Source organism: Scyliorhinus canicula, chromosome 12 (genome assembly GCF_902713615.1).
Source record: "Scyliorhinus canicula chromosome 12, sScyCan1.1, whole genome shotgun sequence".
Taxonomy (NCBI): domain Eukaryota; kingdom Metazoa; phylum Chordata; class Chondrichthyes; order Carcharhiniformes; family Scyliorhinidae; genus Scyliorhinus; species Scyliorhinus canicula.
The window spans coordinates 145,216,289-145,228,905 of record NC_052157.1 but is presented as its reverse complement, the minus strand read 5'-3'; the positions used below and the strand labels follow the sequence as shown (position 1 = coordinate 145,228,905).

The 12,617-nt window shown below is 48.0% G+C and overlaps 1 protein-coding gene across 5 annotated transcripts in view; it reads right to left on the bottom strand.

Annotated features, from left to right (window-relative positions):
- LOC119974981 (nuclear pore membrane glycoprotein 210-like) overlaps positions 1–12,617 on the bottom strand; it is a 236,351-nt gene that overhangs the window by 207,378 nt on the left and 16,356 nt on the right. For all 5 annotated transcript variants that reach the window (XM_038814382.1, XM_038814384.1, XM_038814386.1 and 2 more), the window contains exons 2-3: positions 7,615–7,751; positions 4,760–4,891 (exon numbers count right to left, since the gene is read on the bottom strand). In XM_038814382.1, coding sequence (XP_038670310.1) covers positions 4,760–4,891; positions 7,615–7,751 — 269 coding nt within the window. The remainder of the gene's footprint in view (positions 1–4,759; positions 4,892–7,614; positions 7,752–12,617) is intronic.

Here is a 12,617-nt window from a genome sequence, read left to right as displayed (position 1 = left end):
GTTACCTTTACAGCTTTCCAATTTGCTTGGACTTTTCCAGAATTTATGGAAGTTTGGAAGATTCCAATCAATGCTTCCACTAACTCTGCAGTGGATTTGTTTAAAGATATTTTAAAAATAAATTTAGAGTACTCAAAACATTTTTTCCAATTAAGTGACAATTTAGCGTGGCCAATCCACCTACCCTGAACATCTTTGGGTTATGGGGGAGAAACCCACGCAAACATGGGGAGAACATGTAAACTCTACACGAACAGTGACCCAGAGCTGGGAATGAACCTGGGACCTCGGCACCGTGAGGCAGCAATGCTAACCACTGCGCTGCCCTTTAAAGATGCAGGCCATCAGGTGCAGAAGACCTATCAGCTTTTAGTCCCATTAATTTTCCCAGTACTTTTCCTCCAGTGATTGATTGTTTTAAGTTCCTTCCTCCCTGCTGCCTCTTGATTTTATACTACAGTAGTCCCCCGTTATACCGCGCTCCGCAATACCGCGGTTCGCGATATACCGCGGGGGGGCTTATGGACCCCAACTGTCAGTTGTGTCAATTTCAGCGGCCGGCTCACTTTGATCCGGAGAGGGAAGCTGCTCTCTCACTGAAACAATCAGCCGGCCGCTGAAATTGACACTGCCGGCTGCTCTCTCCCTCCAATCAGAAACGTTAAAACTTAAAAGTTGGATTGGAGGGAGAGAGCAGCGGGCAGTGTCAATTTCAGCGGCCGGCTGATTGTTTCAGTGAGAGAGCAGCTTCCCTCTCCGGATCAAAGTGAGCCGGCCGCTGAAATTGACACTGCCCGCTGCTCTCTCCCTCCAATCAGTATCCCAGCAGCCACAGCACCCCAGCAGCGACGGCCTGCACCCCAGCAGCCACGGCCTGCACCCCAGCAGCCACAGCCTGAACCCCAGCAGCCACAGTACCCCAGCAGCCACAGCCTGAAGCCCAGCAGCCATGGCCTGTACCCCAGGAGCCACAGCCTGTACCCCAGCAGCCACAGCCTGAACCCCAACTACAGAGGGGAGGGACGATGTGAGGCCATGGTGGTCTTGCAGAGGCCCGTATGACCACCTCCTGTGTTCTCTGCTCTCTCCCTCCAATCAGCCGGCAGTGTCAATTTCAGCGGCCGGCTCACTTTGATCCGGAGAGGGAAGCTGCTCTCTCACTGAAACAATCAGCCGGCCGCTGAAATTGACACTGCCGGCTGCTCTCTCCCTCCAATATTAAAACTTAAAAGTTGGATTGGAGGGAGAGAGCAGCCGGCAGTGTCAATTTCAGCGGCCGGCTGATTGTTTCAGTGAGAGAGCAGCTTCCCTCTCCGGATCAAAGTGAGCCGGTCACTGAAATTGACACTGTTTTAATTAGATCCACGATGGGGGTTTTAAATTTATTTAAAAATCTATGCTAGCGCTTCCCATTGTGAGTCTACGGGGGTCTGACCTCTCCCCCCGCCCCACGTAGACTCTCAATGGGAAGCGCTAGCATAGATTTTTAAATAAATTCAAAACCCCCATCGTGGATATCCGCGGCTCGGTTGCAACGCGGGTGGCTGTCTTGGACCCCAACACCCGCGTTATAAAGGGGGACTACTGTACTCTCGGGGTATATTGTGTCTTCTACTATGAAGGCATATAAAACACTTGATCAAAGTCTCTGCCATTTCCTCGTTCCCCAAAATTGTCCAGTCTTACCCTCTAACGGACTAACACTAAATGTTCTTTATATACAGTCAACTCCCATTGTTCGCAGGAGTTTTGCCCCCCACGAAATCTTGCAACGGGCAAAATTGCGAACAATGAATTTGTGCATGTGCAGAGATGGTGCATGTGCAGTGCGCACTTTCTACGCGGGAAATGCGAGTTTAACAGTCGAACATGAGAGTCTAAATTGCAGATGAGCGAAACTTTGGGGCTGTGAAACACAATTTGGTGATTCATGCAGGTAAATTAATTCAAGCTCGAGGTCACAAATGAGGGAGTTGATTGTACTTTTTGATTACAACTGCGAACTGTAATTAAAGCTAACTTGAGGAACTTATTTTGTTCTGAACAAATGTTACATTAGTGTTTACTATAATAAGACTTCATTGTACTTATTTTTTTTTTAAATGTTTTTATTCTCCATTTTCACATTGTCATTCAAAATTTACATCCCACCCACACAGTACACGGTAACAAATACAAAATAAATCCCCTTAACAATAACAACGATCCCATCCTCCCACCATCCCAAACAACGGCCCACCTGTCAATATGTGCATCCAATAAAACAAACCCTCCCACGGTGGAAACAAAAAAACAAAGGAGAAAAAGAAAAAGGAGTCCGGGACCACCCATGGGCACCATTAACCTATACAGTCCACCCCCCCCCCCCCCCCCCCCCCCCCCCCCCCACACACACACACACACACACACACACACACATACACTCAATGCCATCCAACCTCTGAAAGAGTATCGTACATGATACCCAAGAGTTGTAAACACCACCCCCCCACCCCCTCCTCCCCCCACAACTCCTCTCCTCCACCGCCTCTTGTAAAACTCCTCCCCCCAACCTCGGTTCCTTCCCCCCAACTTTCCACCCCGGCTAGACCCCTCGGACTCTGTTCTGCCAGGCTCCGATGGCCGCAGCCCCTCCCCCCACCTCACTCCTGGTCACTGGCCAGCTTAAACCGGCCAGCGCGGAGGCCCCCACACGGGTCCCTTTCCCCCTTGCCCGGCCCTAGGAAAGCCCAGAAATCTGCTTTTAGCACACAAACCCCGCATATCCACCTACACCCCAAAGAGCCCTCATTTGTTCAAGTGAAGGTCCCATCACTTCCCTTGTCCAAATATATACAACCTTGGCTCCTTTAGCCCATACACCCGCACGCAGTGAAACAAAAAAGAAGAAAATATAGTCATGAGGTTACATCGGCACATGGCCATTTCTCAATTTCTCAGTTCTGCCACAGCAAACTCCTCCGCTGCTTCCGCCGTTCCAAAATAAAAGTCCTTGAGCTTGCAAGTCACCCTCAGCTTCGCTGGCTATACAATGCCGCACTACACCTTGCTAATGTACAGTGCCCTGTTAACCCGGTTGAATGCAGCCTGCCTCCTCGCCACCTCCACCTTAAAGTCCTGGTACAGGCGTATACCAGCTCCAGCCCATTGCACCACCCGCATCTGCTGGCCCAGCACAGGACCTTCTCCTTCGTGCTGTACCTATGGAAGCACAGAGTCACTACCCTTGGCGGCTCACTTGCCTTTGGTACAGGCCTCCATGACCGATGAGCCCGATCCAGTTCATATCGGGAGGGATCCTCCCCCTCCCCCAATAGTTTCACCAGCATCGTGGCAAAATACTCAGTCGGCCTCGGTCCTTCAACTCCTTTTGGCAGCCCACCAAACCTCAAATTCTGTCGCCTGGATCTGTTTTCCAGGCCTTCCATTTTCCCTCGCAGATCCTTGTTAATCTCCATCACCTTCCGCATCTCCTTCCCCATCGAGGTAAGTTGATCACCGTGCTGCAATAATGTCTCCTCCACTTCCTTCAGTGCCCCTTGCTCCCGCACCTCCGCCACTGCGCTCGCCACCACCGTTGTCACCGGGGAAATCGCCTCCTCCACCAGCACACTCAAAACCTCCCTCATCTCCTTTCTCATTGTCTCCATGTATTTTGTAAACTGCCTTTCGAATTCTGCAGCCATTACCTTAGTCATTTCTTCAGCCGTAAGCAATGCAGCCTCCCCTGGTGCTCCAGCCTCCATTTTGCTTGGTGACCCCGTGGTGACCTTTCCACTCCCCGAAGGACCTTCAGCTGTTTTTTTTACGGCCGCTTTTTGCTCACCCTCGACATTTTCCTTCACCGTGCCTTCACTGTGCCTCCTCTATGCCTTCTCCCTGTTTTTGTCGCCTCCGTGGACCCTGGCACTGGGCTTAAAGCCCCGAAAATTCCATTCCCGAACGGGAGCCCTCCATTGTGCGGCTGCCTCCCGCCCACCGTCACCGGAAGTCCCCAGACTTTATTGTACTTAAATAAGCTTTTACTGTGTGTTTTTAGATTTTGTCCTTGCCATAGTCATGTGACCTCTACCATGAGACACAGGGCTGAGGGAGTCATCTAACATTCAGTTCAATAAAGGCTTTACACTAGGAACACTGTAATCTTTGAACTTATAATATACTTCTTGCTGGTTTTCTCCCATACCATAATTTCCCACTATTATTTTTAGTAATCTTTGCTGATTGCTAAACTTTTCCCAATCTTCAGGGATACCAGTAACTTTTGCAGAATTGTTCATCTTTTCTTTCAATTGTATTCCATTTTTTACTTTCTAAGTTAGCCACAGATGATGCATCCTTTTCATGGAGCTTGTTTTTATGTGTGCATCAAAATAATGACTACGTAAAGGTGTGCAGTGAAGTCTTACTATAGTAAACACTAATGCAATATTTGTTCAGAACAAAATAAGCAACTCAGCTTTAGTTGTGCTCAAAAGATAATAAGGGGAAACCAGATAAACATATATGGAAGAAGGGAATTGAATGTGCTGATAGGGTTAGACGAAGAAGTGCAGAAAAGGGTTTGGATGGAGTATATACGCGGCACAGACAGGTTGGGCCTAATTGTTTGTTTCTGTGCTGTAGGCTCTATGTAACTATGTCATATTATGACTTTCATATTCTCCACATCAGATGTATGAATTTTAAAATAAAGGAAGTGCATAGTTATAGATGTGATAAAGAATGTCTATAGGATGTTATGACATACAGCTCATACCTTCCTCATCCAAGGCTCTGACTGTTAATTTCAAAAGAGAATCATCCACATAAAGCTCTCGTGTTGTTGATACAATTTCAATTTGATTTATAAGATCAACCATTACATCACAGCGTAACACTTGTCCTGTCACTGAAACAAAAGGAAATGCAATTTTGTCATACAGATCTTTTCCAATTTAAAATCACTATTACATACAAAACAATGTGTTTCACAATTTATTTATACACAAAAACAAGAATTTTTCAGTTTCCTTTGCCACCGAGTATCACACACCATCTTGCGACAATGAAGTACGCATTTGACTTCTTGCCTAGCTGTTTCAGAGGCCAAAAAAATGAGAATTCAGAACCCAGTAAAGGTACCAATTGGCACCAAAAATATATATATATATTTTGAGGGTGTAAAGTTGTCTCAATTTGAATCTATATACCAAAATAACTTTTTTTTAGAAATATTTTTATTGAAGGCATTTACTTTCCAAAATAACAAGCGTTCACAATCAAACTACTTTAAAAGCCAAAGGAAACATTTGGACCCTCAGGAATCCCGTTAATTGTTATGGTCATTTCATGCCTTATTTCCTGCTTATAATAATAATCATTCTCATTGTCTCAAGTAGGCTTACATTAACACTGCAATGAAGTGACTGTGAAAATCCCCTAGTTGCGATAATCCGACACCTGTTCGAGGGAGAATTCAGAATGTCCAATTCACCTAACAAGCACATCTTTCGGGACTTGTGGGAGGAAACTGCAGCACCCGGAGGAAACCCATGCAGACATGCGTGAGAACGTGCAGACTCCGCACAGACAGGGGCCCAGCCGGAAATCAAACTCGGGTCCCTGGCGCTGTGAAGCACAGTACTAACCACTGTGCTACTGTGTCGCTTATATCGCCTACTAACAAGTGTACACTGAGCAGACATTTGGTATTTAATCAACTATAGTGTATTGGAACATCTGCTGGCAATTTAGATCAGGCTTTTTCAAACTCAGTGCTGCAACCCGCTGGAGGGCTGCAGCCGGGTGTCGGGATGGTCCCGAGTAATTGGCCGTGATGCTCCTGATCGCGGGAGAAGCGCCCAACAGCCGTGACCATCTTTTAGGTTGTGAATGCCGCCCGCGTCTGTCAGCAGCCACAGCTTTTTGCATTGTTCCATCCGACTGGTACCCAGATTATCCGATTAGTGATTAACTTTCCTAACATCACATCCAACGTCTAATTGCCCGCTGACCAACAGGAGGCGGTGTGGGTGGTACCTCCGGCAGTGGACTGTTGGAGCTCGGGGCCTGTGAAGGACACAGAGAATGGCCGAGGGAAGTTTGTGTGAGGGATGAGATTGGCGGGTCACAATGCTGGCAGTCAGCACCAGTTCATTTGCTTCCACAAGAACATCGGTGCCTACACCATCACAGGGAGGAGGGAGTATGTGATAGCTACATAAACAGGGATTCCAGCAACTCGTTTGTTCTTCAAACTGAGATCCAAGAAAAAGGCACCAGCAGCAATCACAGTAAAGAAATTATATGTGGCTCTCCTCTGGGGCAGGGCAAGTGGAATTTGAAAAATTAAATGAAATGAAAAAATGAAATGAAAATCACTTATTGTCACGAGTAGGCTTCAATGAAGTTACTGTGAAAAGCCCCGTTTAAGCACCAATGTGAAATCTGTGTGAATGTTTGAAACCTCTGCAATTGTGTCATTATAATGGTGTATTATAAGTTATCAGTCTTCACAAATAAAACTCAGGGGACGCCATTTGATGTTTAAACAAAAAAGAGATGTCGTACGCATGCATGCCCCCTCAGGCAGATCCAGCAGTGCACAGCGTGGTAGACTACAACCTCCTGACGTCAGCGCGCTATCCCAGTACTGTCTCGCCCTTACGTCAGTGCGCTGTCCCAGTACCATCTCCTCCTGACGTCAGCAGCTGTCCCAGGACCAAATTTCATTTTAAAAACAGCAGAGTCTTCCCCCAGAAGTGGCAGCAGAGAACAGGTCACACGCCAGGCACACACACTGACGTCACGTAACCTGTGCTTTGGCCGCAAAATCCTGGAGGAACATTTCCTCCATTTTGTAGCTGCCAGCAAGCAAACAACAGAAGTATGGGAAGAACTGAAGATGGATCAGTTTGTAGTAAGGAAGAGATGGCCAGAGATACAAACAGGCCAGGATCTCACAACTGAATCAGCTGGAGAGAGCTTCTTAGGAGACTCCATGGCAAGACAAAGCAGTGTTGGTGTGAGCTCCAGGGCCTCTGATGAACAACCCATTAAGAAGCTGAAATCGGAAACAAAGCAGTATAAAGATGATTTCTTGAGTTATGGTTTTATTAATTGTGCCAATGCAAATAAGGATGCAAAGCTCATATGCCTTATGTGCAGGGAAGCACTGGCAAATGAACGATTAAACAGCCAAAACTTCAAAAGCATTTGAAGACTAAGCATGGTGAGTTTGAGGACAATCCATTTCATTGTTTTATAAGAATGCAGTGAGAACTTAAATCATCAGCGTTAGACCTTAGCAGAAATGTAAGATGGAATGACAAAGCAAGTGAGATCATGAGAACCAAGCAGGCTCATCTGTCACATTAAAGGTAAACAAAAAAGTTAGTTGTGAAATTCGGAAATCGTATGTCACGAAGGTCGGCGGGCATAGGTCGCGAAGGTTGGCTGGTTGGTAAAAAAGGGTCACGGGCAAAAAAGTTTGAAAAAGACTGTTCTAGATTTAATGACCGGGGATTTCAAAAACCCGTTCCTTCAAATAATAAATGCATTGCGGTCTTCCCAGTTGTATTTTTTAATTCCTGTCGGCGCTTAAAATAATCAAAACAACACAATGAAACATACCTGTTTCCTCAGCTATGATTATGCTGGTGAGACGAGTTGGCTGAGTTGAGCGAACTGATATCAATGCAGTATTGGAACATTCACAAGCATTCTGATATACAGGTTCAATAGTTGCTACATCTGGTCGTGTTGAAAACCTGTAACATAGAAAAGAGCGATGTAGATCTATCATTATGTTATTACTGCTTCATCAATTACTTGATATAGGGCAGCATGGTGGCACAGTGGTAAGCAGTGCTGCCTCACAGCGCCAGGCACCGGCTTCAATGCCGGCCTTGGGTGACTGCCTGTGTGGAGTTTGCATTTTCTCCCTGTACCTGTGTGGGTTTCCTCTGGGTGCTCTGGTTTTCTCTCACGGTCCAAAGATGTGCAGGTTAGGTGGAATAGCCATGCTAAATTTCCCCATAATGTCCAGGGATGTGGAGGTTAGGTGGAGTTATGAAGTTTGGACAGAGGAGTGGGCCAAGGTAGGGTGCTCTTTAAGAGGGTCAGTGCGCACTCGGTGCGTCGAATAGCCTCCTTCTGCACTGTAGGACTTATAATTCTACTTAGCTGCATTTTTGTATGTATGAAGTGCAAGATGATTAAGTGGCAGCTTTTAATCAGGCAATGTGAACTTAAGCAAAAATTAACAATGTATAATCTCACTTCAAATAGAATGAATGCTGCACTTTAAGTTGAACCAACAAGAATTTAATCACTTATAAAAACTCTACCTGCAATTAGCACGAAGAAGGCATTTACCTGGACCCGACCTTCATTTACACTCTCAATCAGCTGAAAGTGCAACTATTTATGTATGTTCCAAGAGTTCTAGCAGTTGACATCTTGGTTATTTTGGTTTTTATGATGTATCTCAATTTTGATTATGCATAGCCACTTTAGTACTAAATGTAACCCTTCTTTATAGAAAAAGTCTACCCATGTTTAGGATTTAAATATTGTCAACAGGTTGGGATAAAATAAAGACGAAAGAATTGGATAAAGGGAAATGGATAGGAACTCAGATGTGCTGAAGGCTTCTGAAATGCAGATTAACCTCTCAACAGGGTGAAGCAATATTTACTTAAGTGAGGTGGAGAATAGGGCATAGAACTGCAGGAGTTAAATTTATAGAAGATAGGAGTTCAAAAGGAGAAATAGAAATATAGAAAATAGGAGCAAGAGAGGCCATTTGGTCCCTAAGCCTGCTCCACCATTCATTATGATCATGGCTGATCATCCAACACATTAGCCTGATCCAGTCCCCCCCCCCCCCCCCCCCCCCCCCCAATATCCTTTGAACGCTTCCCCAAGTGCTATATCTAACTGCTTCTTGAAAACAGTGTTTTGGCCTCAGCTTCTTTCTGTGGTAGCGGATTCCATCGGCTGACCACTCTCTGCATGAAAAAAATTCTCATTTTTGTCACCCCGACCATCGGGAACAACCTTCTTGCATCTACCCTGTCTAGTCCAATTAGAATGTTATAGGCTTCTAAGAGATCCTCCCTCATTCTTCTGAACTTCAGCAAATACAATCCTAACCATGTCATGTCATTCCAGGAATCAGTCTGGCAAACCTTTGCTGCATTCTCTCTATAGCAGGAACATCCTTCCTCAGATAAGAGCAAAACTGCATACAATATTTCAGGAATGGCCTCAGCAAGACCCTGTGTAATTGCAGCAAAACATCCCCGCTCCAGTACTCTAAACCTCTTGCTATGAAGGCCAACATACCATTTACCTTCTTTACTGCCTGCTGAACCTGCATGCTTACCTTCAGCGACTGGTGTATGAGGACACCCAGGTCTCGTTGCACATTCCCCTCTCCTAATTTATGGCCATTCAGATAATAATCTGCCTTCCCATTTAAAAAATAAATAAATTTAGAGTACCCAATTATTTTTTTTCCAATTAAGGGACAATTTAGTGTGGCCAATCCACCTAGCCTGCACATCTTTGGGTTGTGGGGGCGAAACCCACGCAAACACGGGAAGAATGTTCAAACTCCACAAGGACAGTGACCCAGAGCCGGGATCGAACCTAGGACCTCGCGCCGTGAGGCAGCAGGGCTAACCACTGCGCTACCGTGCTGTCCTTCCTTCCTGTTTTTTTGCTACCAATATGGATAACCTCACATTTATCCAAACTATGCTGTATCTGGTATTCATTTGCCCACTCACTCAACTTGTCCATATCACCGAACTAAATGTCGCATTTACATGCTGAATGAGTTCTAATACTAGTTGTTCAGATAAGAAGGGATAAACCATGTACCAGTGACAGGGTTCATCCTGTTCTGGAGAAATGCTGACTGACAACCAAGATCACAGTCTCACCCATCTGGAAGCCAAGCTCTTCCAAAAACAAGCTTTTGAAATGAACGCCACTGTTTTAGATGCTAGGTCTGCTGCATTGTGATGCACGAAAGACTCAGCTTGGTACAACTGTGGCTTTATTAGTCAGATGCGTGGCCTCCTACTGCAGCTGGCGAAATGGCTGATCAGAAGGTCACGCATATTTATACGGCTCCTTGTGGGCGGAGCTAGCCGGCAGGGACTACCGGCGAACCTGTGGTGCAGGTCCTACCGTACATCTCCTAATACAGGTGCACAGTGGTTCACCACATTCACCCCCTGTTAAAAATGAGTCCGATGGGGGTGGCGTGGAACTATATACAGATTTACAAATAATTTACAGTGGGGAGGTGTAAAAAAATGTCCATTTTGGTAGTCCGGTGCCCGTCAGAGGTTAAGTCAGTCTGGTGGTTTGACGGTTCGCTGGGAGCGACATAACGGTGGCGGCGATGTCGGTGCTGGCGGTGTTGGTGCTGGCCAGTAGTCGGATGACTCCAGGAGCGTTCCGAAATCTTCCTCGTCCTCTAGCGTGGGCAGGGGAAGGAGGGATGGACCTGGTGGGGCTAATGTTGGGAGCGCCGGGGGAGGGGAGGGTGGCGCGTGGGTGGGGAAGTGTGAGGGAGTGGAACCTGAGGGAGCCAGGCCCCTGAGTGAGACCGTATCCTGGCGGTCGTCAGGGAACTGCACAAAGGTATACTGGGGGTTGGCGTGGAGCAAGTGTACCCTGTAGACCAAGGGGTCCGCCTTGTGGAGTCGGACGTGCCTACGTAGAAGGACCGGTCCTGGAGCTGCGAGCCAAGTCGGGAGCGACACCCCGGATGTGGACTTCCTGGGGAAGGTAAAAACACGTTCATGGGGTGTGTTATTTGTGGCGGTGCACAGTAGAGACCATATGGAGTGTAGTGCATCAGGGAGGACCTGCTGCCAGCGAGAGGTTGGGAGGTTTCTGGATTGTAGGGCCAGCTGGACGGCCCTCCAAACCGTCCCGTTCTCCCTCTCTACCTGCCCGTTTCCCCAGGGGTTGTAGCTAGTCGTCCTGCTGGAGGTGATACCCCTGCTGAGCAGGAACTGACGCAGCTCATCACTCATGAATGAGCATCCCGTCACTGTGGATGTAGTCGGGGAAACCGAACAGAGCGAAGATGGTGTTGAGGGCCTTGATGACGGTGGCAGACGTCATATCGTGCATGGGCTGGCGAAGGGGAACCTGGAGAATTCATCGACCACACTGAGGATATATGTGTTGCGGTCGGTGGAGGGGAGGGGCCCTTTGAAATCCACGCTGACGCGTTCAAAGGGGTGGGACGCTTTCACCAGGCACGTGCGGTCCGGCCGGTAGAAGTGCGGTTTGCACTCCGCACAGACCTGGCAGTCTCTGGTGACTGTCCGTACGTCCTCGACGGAGTAGGGCAGATTGCGGGCTTTGACGAGGTGGTACAATCGAGTGACCCCCGGGTGACAAAGGCTGTCGTGCAGGGCCCGGAGTTGGTCTACTTGTGCGCTGGCACATGTACCTCGGGAAAGGGCATCTGGGGGCTCGTTGAGCTTGCCGGGGCGATACAAAATCTCGTAATTATAGGTGGAGAGCTCGATTCTCCACCACAAGATTTTATCATTTTTGATCTTGCCCCGCTGCGTGTTGTTGAACATGAAAGCTACCGGGCTTGTCCGCGTAGTTTGGGACCCACTGGGCTTAGTAGAAGAACCTAAGGCAGCGTTTGAGGGCCTTGGGGCAGTGGGGGAGGGGAAGCTCCATGAGGGGGGGCATGCGGTCGGGATCGGGCCCCAGGAGTCCGTTTTGGACTACATAGCCGAGGATGGCTAGACGGGTCGTGCGGAACACACACTTCTCCTTGTTGTATGTAAGATTGAGGAGAGTGGCGGTGCGGAGAAATTTAGAGAGATTGGCGTTGTGGTCCTGCTGGTCATGGCCACAGATGGTGACGTTGCCCAGGTACGGAAACGTGGCTCACAGACCGTACCGGTCGACCATCTCCCTTTGGAAGACCGAGACCCCGTTAGTGATGCCGAAGGGAACCCGAAGAAATTGATAGAGCCGATCGTCCGCCTCGAAGGCAGTGTATGGACGGTCCGATTTACAGATGGGGAGCTGGTGGTAGGTGGATTTCAGGTCAATTGTTGAGAAGACCCGGTACTGTGCAATCTGATTGACCATATCAGATATGCGTGGGAGGGGGTACGTGTCGAGCTGCGTGTACCAATTGATGGTCTGGCTGTAGTCCATGACCATTCTGTGTTTCTCCCCAGTTTTAACCACTACCACTTGAGCTCTCCAGGAGCTATTGCTGGCCTCGATAATACCTTCCCGAAGCAGCCGCTGGACCTCGGACCTGATGAAGGCCTTGTCCTGAGCGCTGTACCGTCTGCTCCTGGTGGCGACGGGCTTGCAATCCGCAGTTAGATTGGCAAAGAGGGAGGGGGGGTCAACCTTGAGGGTCGTGAGGCCGCAAACGGTGAGTGGAGGTAGGGGCCCGCCGAATTTGAGGGTGAGGCTCTGGACCCAGCAATAGTGCAGCGCAGAGGTTGGGGAGGACGTAGAGGTGGAAACCGCTAAATTCTACGCCCTGGACAGTGAGATTGACATCACAGAACCCTCGGATCGAGACAGAGTGGGATCCGGAGGCCAGGGAGATCCGTTGGTTGGCG